Here is a 13,933-nt window from a genome sequence, read left to right as displayed (position 1 = left end):
TTTGATCTTGCCTTCCAAAACTGCACATACAAACAATATGGAAAGCAGAATACCAGAGATTTTAGACACTCTACGACACAGAGTGAAGGCCTCTAGGTACTGGAAGCATTAATGAGAAAGCAGAGCTGCTGCAGTATTGTGTACATGCTAATAACAGTTTGGAACCTGGAGTCCGATAAGAAAAAACACAAAATGATTCTGTGGCGAGGTTAATTCCACTGAGTTTAACTGAAACAGCGCAAGAAAACCTGAGAGGAAGAGCAGCTCTGCCTGATTAAATAGAGCTCTAAGTAGCAGATCAACAGAATAAATGCCCACCGGCTCATCACAACTGAGGGAAGATGCTGTTTGCTAACCTATTTGCAGAAATGGGATTTGTATGCAAAATATCCCCTCGCCTCTTCATATACTCGCTTCATTTTTCACAGTTAGTATCCTACTTGTTCACATTTAATTTTTTTTTCCCCATTCACAACATATTTGAGTCAGTCTAGCTCAGAGTGTAATGAGAATTTCAGGTCCCAAGATTCTCCTAATTATGATGTTCCCATCCTCAAAAACACGGTTACAGAGTAGATATTGGGCCTTTTGAGAGTGGAGATGTTAACAGTGGTAAAAGTCTCTTCAAGATGAAAAAAAAAAACACGTTAAAACATTGACTCTTCATTATTCTTAATAACCATCCTTGCCACTGTTTCAATAATTTTCACTGGCTTTTAACAGCAGGACTTCACGCACAGCATTGTGTTTTTCAGCACTGTACTTGTTCATCCGATTTTTCAGCTGGACTGAGACACGCACAGGTGGGATGACTCTCCCAAACATGTACTGAGTCAGGCACGTCATCAGAATTAGGTACCAGGTTCCTTCTGCCTCCCAGCACAGTTGCACACACAGATAGCACTTGTCAGTTCTGCCAACAGCAGTCATGCAACTGCGGGTGTGTAGGACACCTCGGACGGCTCACTACCACCCAGGAGGAGCTGACAAGAAAGTCCTTATGGAGAAGAAGAGATGAGAAAGATGGACTTGCAAACCAAAAAACATAGAAAGAGTTACTAAACTACCTTCCTATGAATGGGGCATTTATCTTTTTAATTATACATGCCTTTTATCTTGTGCACTGTACATAGTTTGCTAAGATTGTGCTTTTGGGAGTTTTTGTCTAAGCCTTTCTTTTCAAAACAAATGCTTCACTGTTTTGTTTTGTTTTTTTTTTTTTGCAAATAAAGTGATTCCATTAGTTCAGTGCTGTTGAAGAGCTGGGCAGTAACAAATAATGTGCAGCGGCAACGCAGGAAGAAGAGGGGGAGGAAAAAGCAAATATTTGTTAAAAGCAGAAAAGGGGAAAAAAGCATTTTCTAAACAGGAAAGAAGTAGCTTGGGAGCAAATTTTAAAATGTATTGTGAGGAAAAGCTTCTGTGACAGGAAAAAATAATGATCTGACTACCCATTTTTTTATGAAGAAGTAAACAGTAAAACTGCTTTCATATATGAATAACACTTACATACACCCACAGTAAGGGAATGTGATTGAAGTTGCCAAGATAAAGAGGACAGTCAGGAAATTCCAGAACTAAGGTTGTCCGAGAAGGCTTTCATGTGGCCAGTTTGTGTGTATGCATGATGAGACAGTCTTTTAAACTACAAAAATCACAAAATAATTTGCCCACAGGACAATTGCTTAATGCAACGATGGACGGTTCTCGCTTAATGAAAACCTATTCTGCGTTTTGTTTTCCCCTTAGCAAGTGATCCTATCCTTCATTTACGGCTTACTGCACAAGTCCCACTCGGAAAATTAATGCACTAATGTTTTCTATGGGCTCTTCCAGATTGCTCATCATTGCAGCCTTGACTTTCTTTAAGAACCATCAAAGCATTTATGTTTACAATAGCATTATGAGGGGAGGGCTGACTTGGCTCTATTTTAGACAAGAGAAATAAATGTCAAAACATAACTGGTAATTTTACATGCCCATTTGAGGATGCCTGGCTTTCCAGGGTAAAACAGCATCAGGTGATACATCATATCTTTGAAAGCACGGAGGTCAACATCTAGGTATTTTAACAATCAGATGGATCTGTTGGATCAATTGTCTTCCTTAAAACTCCTGGGTTTTGTTCATTAATTCCCTACAGTAGAATTAGTCTCATCTGTTTTCTGTCTGCCTCGACGTGCAATTCTAGAGGTGCTGAAGAAGGTGGGCACGTCTCAGATTGAGATAGCAGGTACTCTGTGACTGCCATCAGGAGATTAGCTTTGCCTGGAGGTTTTCCTCTTTAAAACCAGCAAAAGCTAGGTAAAGCGAAGCCAATCCCTGCTGGTTTGTCAAGTGCATCCTGCAGGAGGGGGCTACCAACTTTTGCCCCAGCCCTCCACAGCCTGTCCTTACACTCACCTCCTGGAAGCCCACTCAGGCACCTCTCCTGTATTATCTGTGTTGTGGAACTATGGAGTTAATTCTGAAAACAACATCTGAAAGTCCTGTAAATACCTTGAGGCTCATGCCCACTCTTAGTGTAATTCTGTGCATGAATCTCTCCCCAGGCGTTATCCTACTGATATCCTGAAGGCATCATTATATTCCTGAAATCAAAGCAGCTGCATGTGGGAGGAAAATATAGACACAAGTTCACCAGAACTGCATATGTCAGTAAAAGGTAAATAATTGCAGGAGTAAATCACTGCTTAATTATTTAGGGTTAAACAGCAGCAGCTTTACAGATGTGAAGTAATATTTTGTTAACCACTCATCCCGGGAACATTTATATTGTAAGATATTATTCAGTACAAGAAAGGGAGGCAAAATGTGGACTGTGATTCTTAGAAACAGTTTCAAATAAATAGGAAACAATATTAAAATGTGTGAACAGAAAAAAAGCTGTCAAGTTATTTTTTTTTTTAAAGTTAATAGTAGTTTCAGCTATTTCAAATACCTCTGAGATGTTTCTGCTAATTTCTGTTTGCAATTACATTTCCTTATTTTTTCACCTTTCCTGTCTTACTGTATGAAAACCCTGCACTAAGCACAGGAAAAATTGACTAACGGGCAGTAGTGAGAGGGTGTAACCGACTAAGTGGTGACACAAACAAAGTGCTTTCAAATTCACAGGTCAAACTAGCTAGGAGAGAAAAAAAAAAAAATATATATATAAAAAAATCTTTAATTATTTTCTTGCATTCTCTGCCTTCCATAAAAAAATGACTAGTCTAGAACCTTCTTGGGATGGCAAAAAGAGTGGGTTTGGTTGGTTTTTTTTTTTTATATTAATTGTACTCTCTTATTTAAGGAGGAAAAGGACATACAACATAAAAAAGGAAATTGGTCTTGCATTTATGAAATCAGGTGCCAGGCTCTCAGCTGGTGCCAAACAACAGTACTTTCCTTGCTTAGGGGATGTAATTCCAACCTATATCAGCTGAGGATCTGATCTAAAGAGCTTTGCTCTTATAAATATAAAACCATATTCAGACTCACCTCAATTTAGACATTAAGTGTACCAGATTGAAACTGGATTGAAGTCTCATACTTCAAAATAGTTTTCAACCTCTTCTTTCTATATTTTATCTGATACTCTCTTTTATGGTCAGAAATAGCAGAAGATGTAAACACTCACTGAAGTTTACCAGATTTGCTATACCTTCAAGGTCTACTTACGGACTTTGATGCATGCTTTATTAAAGCAGAAAGCGCTTGCGTAGTACACTGATATGAAACTGTTTAAGATCTCTAGGGTACATCTACCCATCTTCTCCATGAACCAGGTTCGCATATGTATGCGTAAATCAACCATGCTTGCCTATATGAGAGGGACAGAAGGACACCTTAACTTCCACGCTCACGTTCAGACTGGCATTTCACGTTCATGTAGGTGGGTGCCAGGTTTTAGGGCAGTATCCCAGGTTTTTAACTATGACTGCTACTCTAAGAATTGCCTTGGAGAGTATGGTGGGAGCACTTGTCTGTTCCTGCTGGCCCTCTGCTGAACACTGTTGTAGCTGACTGCTTAGAGGGGTGACACTTTCTCCACTGAAAACAAAACATAATATTACAAATTGAGCACAGCTCAGGCAGTTAGAGAAGGAGCTCTAGGGGAACTCCTGTGCCTAAGCAGCTTAGGTGCCTTCTGAAAATCCCACACCTTTACATTTCATCCTCATGCAAAAAGCAGAAACATCAGCCATGTACTTCTCACACAGGAAGAACAAACAATCTCTATCAATGGCTGTATCTAGGTAACAAAATCTATATTCACATTATGAAAACAGACTTCAACCGCAATGTTCATGTTTTGTAATGTGGGCTATTTTATGTCACGAGTCCCTTTTTTTATTTTAATTGTGAATATTTTTATCGTGTTTTCTTTTTTACTAATTTCAAGTTGAAACTACAGTTACGGTCAGATGTGTGAAAATTGCACCTCGCAGTTCCACAGACATTTTCCCTTCTGACTTTCAGATCAAATCCTCTCGGCTGACAACTCTCAAGCAATTTTCTCTCAGCCTAGTCCCACACTTGCACTCCCTTGGAAGCTCGTGCTTTCTGTCAGCAGTACGTTTGCATCGATACAGCCTCCTGCATACGCCAGTCTACCTGCAGAAGCTTCCTAGCTTATCCTTTCTGATTCTTGGAAATGTCAAGGCAACTCTATATTCTAAGACCAACCTAATGCTCATAAACCAGAAACCTCTACTGAAGTGAGGCTGACCCCATAGAAGAAATGCGTATAAAGAGTCAGGAAGGCCCATGATTACATTTTCACACGCAGGGTTTCTGTCTGTGGCTGCACTTCAACCACTGTGTTTCAGTAGTCACACATTTGCTAACTCTTCAGAAAAGTTCACCTGTAATGCTGTCACTAATAACCAGTCCAATTATCTCTGCTCATTCAACAACGAAAAACAGTCTCTTATAAACGGCCTGTAAACAAAAGTTGAACATCCTAGGAGATAAAAAATGCAGCAAGTTAAGATCTTACTCGAGTCCTACACAAATGAGTAACTGGGCAGAATGCGGCCCCTTGATGTAGCGTATAGGGACTAGAAACACATCTGATCCTCATCATCAGGGCTACCAATGTCACTAGTAACGTGCATTTATGTGATGGGTATTTCTTTAGAACATACCAAGAAACTATATCAAGCAGACTTGATACAGACACGATACTATGAAGCAACAAAGCAAGACAAACCCAATCTCTCCCCACCACCTTCCGCTCTAGGGTGAGTGCCGTGGCTGCCATGAATTAGGACTTTAGAGCAAGATGTAACTGAATCAAAAATGCAATTAGGAGGTTTTTGAAAGATGAACAAGTATGAACTCCACCAGCGTACAGCCTTTGATAGATGAAGAAATAGGTACGAACTGCAAAGCAGGCTTGCAAGAGCACACAGTTATTCTTTGGAATTTCACAGTCACTTTGGGGCTGAGAGTGTCAAAACAATCTGCCAGCAAAGCCTGGATACACCCAAGGAGACATTCAAAGAGAAATGCGATAGCATCAGCAGAGGAGCTCAGTTACACAAAAGAAGAGGTGTGGCTGAACCACAACTTTTCTGATTCGCATCAAGGCTTTCCCAAAGTTCAGAGCTGAGCTCTCCGAAGAGGATAGCACAGACCCAGATCCACCAGGACCACACAGTTATTTTCACCACCTGCCTCACTTGAACAGTAATGACAAAGGAAAAAACAAGAGGGAAGAGAAGACAAGGCGAGCTCACCAGAGTGCGTCCTGAGGTGTCCTGTGAGGGCATCCCTCCGTCGGCAGGCGTAGCTGCAGAAGGGACATTTGAACGGTTTCTCCCCAGAGTGCAACTTGATGTGCCTCAGCAGGTTCCCCTTCTGGGTAAAAGAAGCTCCACATTGGTTACAGTGGAAGGGACGTTCACCTGGAAGGGAAATGGAGGGGAGAGAGCTGTCAAGAAACTTCAGAAGAGGCACGAAGCCCATTATCCCGCTCTTTGTAACAGTGTCATCTCTTACATAGGTACAGTCCCCACGACCACCATCACTTGCTAAAGTCAGAGGCCGTTTCTTTTGCACAATGGGCAAAGCCTCCAATAATGATTTGAGGCACCTTCCTTGAGGTGATTAATGCAGTCTGATTTTCTTAAAGTTCTCCACATCAGAGATTTTATCCTTCATAAAACATGAGCTCTGCTCAAAATTTAGATCCGTAACTCTGGCTTTGTAGTATTTATCTCTACGGTTTTGCACCTATTTTTAATATAGGTCCAATCCATATGAGTATTTAGAACTGATCGCAACAACTGGACTTGGACAGATGTTAAGGTCTTTGCTTCAAACCAAATCTTTTGCTTACATTATACTTTAATTAAAATTCCTTTTTAAAGGCTGCTTTGCATTGCTGGAGTCGTATGAAGAGAATCAATGCAAGTGAGGATCATGCCCACAAGCTTTGGGCAGCAGCAAACACTGAGAAAAATCTCACACCATTAAACTGTGAAATAACCAAATTTGTGCTTTAAGTAAAACTAATTGAAAGGACTTGTTTGATAAAAAAAAAAATTAACAGAAACTGTACACCTTACCCTCTCCCTTCACCCCATGCGTTCACACACACACACATCCAAAACTTATTTGATGTTAATCCTTCATATTTGCCCTGGACGGTGGGGATTGGGTCCATAAAAACAAACACCTTTTTTTTTTTTTATTGATTATTATTATTTAGAGGAAAAACCCTGACAAGCTCACATAGGTTTTGTGAAATATTATCAAAACTATACTCTATATCAACATTTGTTGGGGACACTCAGTCTGCTCCAGCATTCTTGGGCAGGCAGTCAGCTCTAATCATCTGCTTACATCCCACTGTGCAGATCAATAGGGCACAAGCATATCCTTGCGCTGGCCACTTGCCTTCGCGCTTTACTGCAACTGGGCTTTCGATGCTGAAATGTTCAGCAGTTCAACAAGGTCTTGAACATCAGATTTCAGATGTAAGCAGCCTCATTCATTTTTTCAGTGCATCACCTACTATGGAGCCTTGGTCAAATCCTGGTGGGACTTTCTGAGGTTGAATTCACTGGCCTGAAGCACAGATCTCATGAAAAACAAGCAAGTTCTGTGATCCGTCGCATCTCTCCAAAGCCTTTTTCAATTGCTTTAAAATGATTACTCCCTTGTTGGACAAAATTAATGCTATGTTTTTATCAAAGTAGTTCATGTGTCTAGTGTAAAGTCCAAAATATGTCTGTAGATTCAAATGGAAAGAGAGGGAGAAAGAAAGCTTTGACAGATGTCCACAGGCAATTCTTGCTTCTGTGGTTTAAATCACTGCCAGCGTTTGGGTCCTGCCAGGAGGGTAGCAGAAGGCAGGTGTGCCATATATATGCCATACCTCTGCAACTTCATTTCACGTGCGTGAGCTGGAAATTACATCTGAAACCACTGCAGATGCACTGAAAAAGATACTAAGGTTCCTACAATCTTGCCAAGAACACTACGGAATAATGATTAAAAAAAAAAAATCAGGGCATAAAGCTCTACTTCCAACACACTGAACACAAGCTCATTGGAATTGATAAAGAGTTTGTGGTTTCCCTTTCAAACTCCCACACTATACTTAAAGGATCTGATTAGCCATTATCTTCTTTTATATCATTTCAAAACGTCTATAACAGAGATATGTAAAGAGACTGCAGTAGAAAAATATATGGGGTTTTTTTTCTTTTCTGTTTTGCTTTCGCTGTCTGAGAAAACAGGCAAAACCCCTTCCTTTGACACGTTTCTCAGTATTTAGGAATGATAGCTTCAGTTTCAGGATGACAACATTAAAGAAGGTAGTGAGTTTCTTACCAAGTCTAAAGTCTTTCCTTTTACTCCTGCTGTATCTAAAACTATGCAGTTAATGTGCTTTACCCACTACATCACCCACTTATCTGATATTTTGGAGGCCACATATGAGCAGGTATTATTCCTCAATAAACAGGCAGCTGAGGAGATGCTAAAAGCCTTCCATCAGGAATTCAAATACTCACTGCACCACAGTTTGGTGGCAAAGATGACATGAAAACACCCACCACAAATTTAACGATAGCCTGCTCCTCTCTTGCAACGGGCAGAATCTGCTACAATAGCACATTTTACCTTAAATAACCTTTGTATCTATTTAAAGCCAGCATGAATTCATTTTTCTTACTGGCTTAATTCCGGGTAAATAGCTGCTTTGATCTGTTTGTTATTCTTTTGTCCAATCATTCGATTCCTGCTCCTTGTTTAAGCTGCAGGCTTGTGGGATGACTGTTAATTTTAGTCACACCTTCATGCTATTGATCAGGAGCTTTTACATTTGGCACAGCTAATTTGAGAGACCATTATCCAATAACAGGGTGCACAAAAAAAAGTAAAGACTGAATAATAAGAAGATTTTGCTCATTTTCCAAGAACTCTGCTGTCTGATGCCCACTCCAGACACTAGCAAACCAGCCTTCTTTATCACTTCAGTGCCTCGAGAAGACTGTTTTCCAATTATTTCTCCTGCTTCCTTTTCCTAGTAGGTTTGTAAGCAGTTCTCCAGTATTATTATTTCTTAATAACAAAATAACCACCTTGACATCCCTATGCGTTTCCTTACCCTTCTGTGAAAACTAAGAGTTTTTATCCATAGGCTGAAATTAATCACACTTCAAACTGAACATCTGCTCACAAAAAAGTCTTTAAATACGTGACCGCCCCTGACTGTGTTTAAAATGTTTTCCTCTTTGGGGGTGATGGCAGCACAGGCATACCAGAAACTATAGACCTGTTAAACAGGTGGCATACACAACTATAAGGAGGTAATGACAATTGGAAGCATGGTGTCTTTTTCACCATTTATAGCTATGTACTTACCATTTTAATCCATATACTTGTATTGTTTATTAAAGTAAGTACTCCGTATAAGAAGAACATGTACTGAAAGGTGACCAAGCAAGCTTTTTGCTTTTCAGCACTGTAAACTATGTGACTGCAATGAAACTGCAAAATATTTTTCATCTACTTTAAGTTTTTAATCTTTATTTTAGAGCTAAACTAGGGCAGAAAAACCTCAAACTTTAGTGATTAAAAAAAAAAAAAAAAGAGATGACTCTCTGAGTGATGAGAGGGGGAGGAAGAGCTAACCAAACAAAAAAGATGTTTCTTTTCAGCTCCAGATTTAAGATCTAAAACCAGACAAAACCAAGAATGCCTAACAAGCCTTGTTTTCCAGCGCAGCAAATTTCATTATCTGAAGTTACTTCAGGAATGGACAAGGCAAGGTAAGCCAGAGCTGCAAAGTATTACCTTTCCTAAAGACTTAGTAAGAGAGGCTTGTGCCAGGGAACAGCCCTGATAATTGAATTAATAAATCAATCAATCCATGGGGTTTTATCATTTTACAGTTTAAAAAAGTATTAATTAAAACGTATGATTTCAAATATTTACATCTAAATTACAGTAAAACACTGCTGAAACTTCACAGTTCATTGTTTAACATGCATCCATTACAGCTTTGTCTCCTCCAGGAGAAATAATAATGAAATATTACTGCTCTTAAGGCACACCAGTATCTAAAGTACACAAGTTAACTTGCTGTTGCGTAAACAAATACTGAGATGAAAGGTGAAGTGCACCAATGGAGTCAGGGTTATTAGCAAGATACGGTCCTCTCCTAAGTATCTTTAATATATGGCAGTTGGCTGAAGACTTCATAGCAAAGCTACGAACGCTGTCTAGCTGATACAACCTGAAACCAGGCGAATGAACTGATTAACTTCCCACTAATAGCTTCACATTTTACCATGTATATGTCAAATGTTATTTCAAAAAGCAAACCAGCTCCTTTTTCTGCTTAATTGGAAGCTTCCCTGCACAATAACTCTCCTTTACCGCCTCAGCACGGAAGTGCTGTGCAGAAGTTTCAGTATGAGTTATCCTTCTTCGAATCTCATACCGGTGCAAAATACATCAGTAATATTTTCTGTATCAAAACAGAAATTTGACTGAGGACAAAGAGCCTGCAGACCTTGCAATCAAGGAGACTTAGATTTTCGTAACCCTTGACTGCTAACTTTCGTCCCTTTGAAATCAGAGCGACCCATAAAATAATGCACTAGTTCTCGTTAACAGCGAGGCCTGGTTATTTCTGCAGCAGTGCTCAAGTCCCTTCCTGTGAATGTTTTAATTACATTTTTTTAAAAAAAAAATGCTGGTTTTAAAGTCTCTTCACAATAACAAGGAAAGCCAGGATAGAGTCCTTCTACATATAAGAACCGGGTGCAGCAGGACTACATTTAACATCTGTCCTGGCTAAATGCATCTCTAAGGTCTCAGTCTCTTTTGTTTGCCACATACTTTTGATATGCAAAGGATAGCTTAGGTACTTATCAAACAGGATTTTTTTTTTTTAATGCAAAATTACTGTGCCCATGCTGCCATCAGAAAGTATTTGCTCATTCTAATAATATTGATTTTCACCCTTCCATAGTAGGCTTTTTGTTAATATTCAGTTAAAACTAAACATTTCTCCTGATTCATCAGATGCTGCAACTGCTCCAATTCTGCCCTGTCCCAGGAGCACAAATGAAATATCAGCTGCGCTACAGTGAGCCGCAACCTGCCTTTACCCAAGGGAGCAGCAGACTTTGCTCCATTTCTGTATTTGTTATTCTGGGGACTATCTGGTCTGCATACCCACTTACTGTTCTATCAGATTCACTTAACGGGCTGCACATCACTGGAAATCACTGATTTTACTAAGGTTTTTTGTTGGGAAAAACCTACTTCCAGATAGGGCAATTTATTATAAAACAGTAGTGAAAAATCTCTCAAGAAAAATTCCTGGGAAACCCTGGGTGATTTCCAAGTGTCCTCTGCACACAAATTTATGACCATATTCTTAAGAGAGAAAAATCCTTTAAGTGAACTGGCAAAAATATCAGAGGAGTTAAGCTACTAAGTACTGCGAGTAAAACACATCCTGATGCAGAGAGTAATTTCAAAAAGCTAAGCTCCCCTCCCTTATGCTTTAGTAGAAAACGAGACTTTTTGAAAAGTTAGATTTAGGAACTTAGGTAGAAAACATCACTTTTACAAATTCGACCCTACAATTTTTGATTCAGTGCCAAATTGATTCATATTGCAAGAGGCAGGAAGCCTGCACTAGGTTACAAATTACACCAACTAAAACCTTTCCACCAGAAAAATAAGGCAGGCAGTCCAACGGAATTATTTGTAACCTGTTAATATGACCATTTGTTTAAATTTGTGCCTGGTTAGCTGCTTTAGGCATAAAAGACTTTTTACTGAACAGCACAGTTGGGTTTTTCCTCATTTATTAATTGTGTCCCAAAAACTTGAACTCTGCCTGAAAAGAAATTAAACAGCATTCAGAGTTCCAGTGTCGCATATGTTCAGTTATAACGCTACGGATGCTAAAGCAGAACTTCAAGATTTCCCTCATGGGCATATAATGTATCTTATTTCACTGACTTTATGGTCCTAAAATGCACATGGAGTGCAAGCAAAGATCTGAGACCCTCCCCTGCAGTTAGCACCCCAAAAAAAGCCTAAAAATAACCTGCCAGCAGCCCAAAGTGAGAGTGGGGCAAGACTGCTGTCCCCGCTGCCTGCTGCGTCGTGCCCTGTACCTGGGGACCCGGCTTTGCTTTGCCACTGTCCCGCTGCCTCCACACAGAGAAAACATTTAAACTCTGGGCCTTCTTAAAACAACGAGGACGACCCCAATCCTCCCTTAGAAATACAAAGTGTTTCAAAACCCAGCAGTAGACTAGAGGTTCTGGTGGAGAAAAATCACAATTCACAGTGCAAGGGAGAACGAGGTGTGGAGCTCACAGATCACAGAGGCAGCAGCACAGCTGTACCAAATGGTTTCTGCTTTATCAAAAATGAGGAACAAGGAAATTTTAATTCAGGCCCACTAGCAGAAAGCCTAAAGAGGTGAGAAATCACCAGAGTTGCTTTTCATTACCTCAGACAAATTGCATTATTGACCTTATCTTCTTCCTCTCCCCTTCTCTCAACATCCCCAAGCGCAAGACCCCGGACCATCCAGCAGCAATGTTATGTGACCAGTCATCTCCTGCAGTAACAAAAAACTCTGACAAAGGTGCTGCAACTCGGGGCACGTGCTGTGGAATATGAAATTTGGACCAAAAGAAGATAGTACAGGAAAGGAGGAAAATAAATCAAATCTGACACACGCTGTTTTTCTGACATGAGGATGTGGCACATGACGGAGGGGACGGGGGACGGGGGTTACCCTACTCACTAAAGCCGGGAGTGCATCACACTCCATTCCCACATTGAGCATTTTATTTATTTTCTGTCAGCGATGACAAATAAATAGAAAGGCCTTCCCCTGATGCCCATGCAGATTACAAAAACGCTTCACCTGAATTACCAGCGTTTCAGAAAAATGTTGTGCTTGGCGGTATCAGATGAGCAGTGCCATGGGCTCTGTGACAGAGGTGCTGCGGCCCAGACCATCGCTTGCACCATGGGCACGAGGCAGCGCTTGTGTGGATCTGAAGGATGAAGGGGAAATCCCCAGCTTGGTCTAGCACGGGAAGGGGTGACTGCGGGCCTCGGAGGAAATGGATCCTCCAGTATATGAGGATGAGAGATGGGACACTGAGCTCATCTACCCTGGCCTCATCCACGGCATACATTATTCTCCCCCTCCTTATATCTGTTTGACTGAACTACCATAACGTGGCAGGGAAGACAACTGCTCCTCAGGAACAGATGAATAACAGCTGGAGAAAACCGTGCCCCTTTACGTGCGTAACGCAGTCAAGGCCATATGGCACAGCTTCTTGCAAGCCTGGGTCCCCGGTGTAAGGAAAGCCACACTCTCGTCCCAGCGTACATGCAAATTACAGCCTCTGCTATGGACCACAGGATTTTGTGTGATTTACATAGAATGCTGACAACTTTTTTGGGAAGGGAAACAGGACTTTAATTTTGCCAATGCAAACAACTGGCCAGACCATGCTTTGGTTGTGTACAGATAAAGAGGACAGCAAGGCGGGATTCATCTCCCAAAACATACTTAAATTGGCTTGGAGAGGTAGGGATCCACATGCCAGTTGCATTAGCTGATAAAGAATATCATCCGTTTCCATTCACTAGGGACAACCTCCCTTCCCTCCACCATTCTCCCTTGGGCTGCAAAACCAGACTACCCACAGGTCAGGGCTCATTCCAGAGCTGGGGCCAGCCCATCGCGCCCGGCTGCCGAGGAAGTGGCAATACATTTTAAAACACTGCACTTTAAAAGATAGATACCAGTATGTTAAAAATACTCCTTAAAATCAAGGATGTGGAAATGCAAGCAAACTTCTCCTTCTGTTGTGGACAGTGAAGTAGCAGCATGTATTAAAAAACAAACAAACAAAGTGGAGGAAAAAAAAAAATCCCCCGCAAAATTTGCCAACTGGTTTACTGAGAGTAGAGCACCAAGCTGCACATTAAAAGGAATGCCATTTCTATATGCTTGAAATCATCTCTATAGAGCAATACATCACAGCTCCTCTGTTCGGATGGGAAAAGAGTCAGAGCTCTACGAGAGGCCAGCAGTAGCCCAGAGGAAAAAGCTACCGGTTATGCAATTCCTACCCATGCACCCGCATACAGCCGTCTTGCCTGTACGCAGATGAGATTTTGTTCTGTTCGCTTTCAATTTGCATGTCGTCTTTAACATGAAAAAGGCAGCTTGTCTGTATTTAAAAGATGCGTGAGTTTTTCAGTATCTCAAAAAATGCAGACCATTTAATTAAGTACCTAAATCTAAATTTAGCAGGTCTAATTTAGCTGTTCAAGTTCAAATACGTGGACTCTGAGGCACCTACAATACATATGCTCAAATATGTGTGAGTGCCAATGAAAACTTTTAGGGAGGCTGAAAGCTGGGGACTCAGTC

General features: G+C 40.7%; 1 protein-coding gene across 2 annotated transcripts in view; it reads right to left on the bottom strand.

The window, feature by feature from the left end:
* Positions 1 to 13,933, bottom strand: part of IKZF2 (IKAROS family zinc finger 2 (Helios)) — a 109,004-nt gene that overhangs the window by 32,748 nt on the left and 62,323 nt on the right. For both annotated transcript variants that reach the window (XM_009702366.1, XM_009702367.1), the window contains exon 4: positions 5,727 to 5,894. In XM_009702366.1, coding sequence (XP_009700668.1) covers positions 5,727 to 5,894 — 168 coding nt within the window. The remainder of the gene's footprint in view (positions 1 to 5,726; positions 5,895 to 13,933) is intronic.

Source organism: Cariama cristata, unplaced genomic scaffold (assembly GCF_000690535.1).
Source record: "Cariama cristata isolate BGI_N322 unplaced genomic scaffold, ASM69053v1 scaffold3506, whole genome shotgun sequence".
NCBI classification, from domain to species: domain Eukaryota; kingdom Metazoa; phylum Chordata; class Aves; order Cariamiformes; family Cariamidae; genus Cariama; species Cariama cristata.
This window is presented reverse-complemented; position numbering and strand designations above follow the sequence as displayed.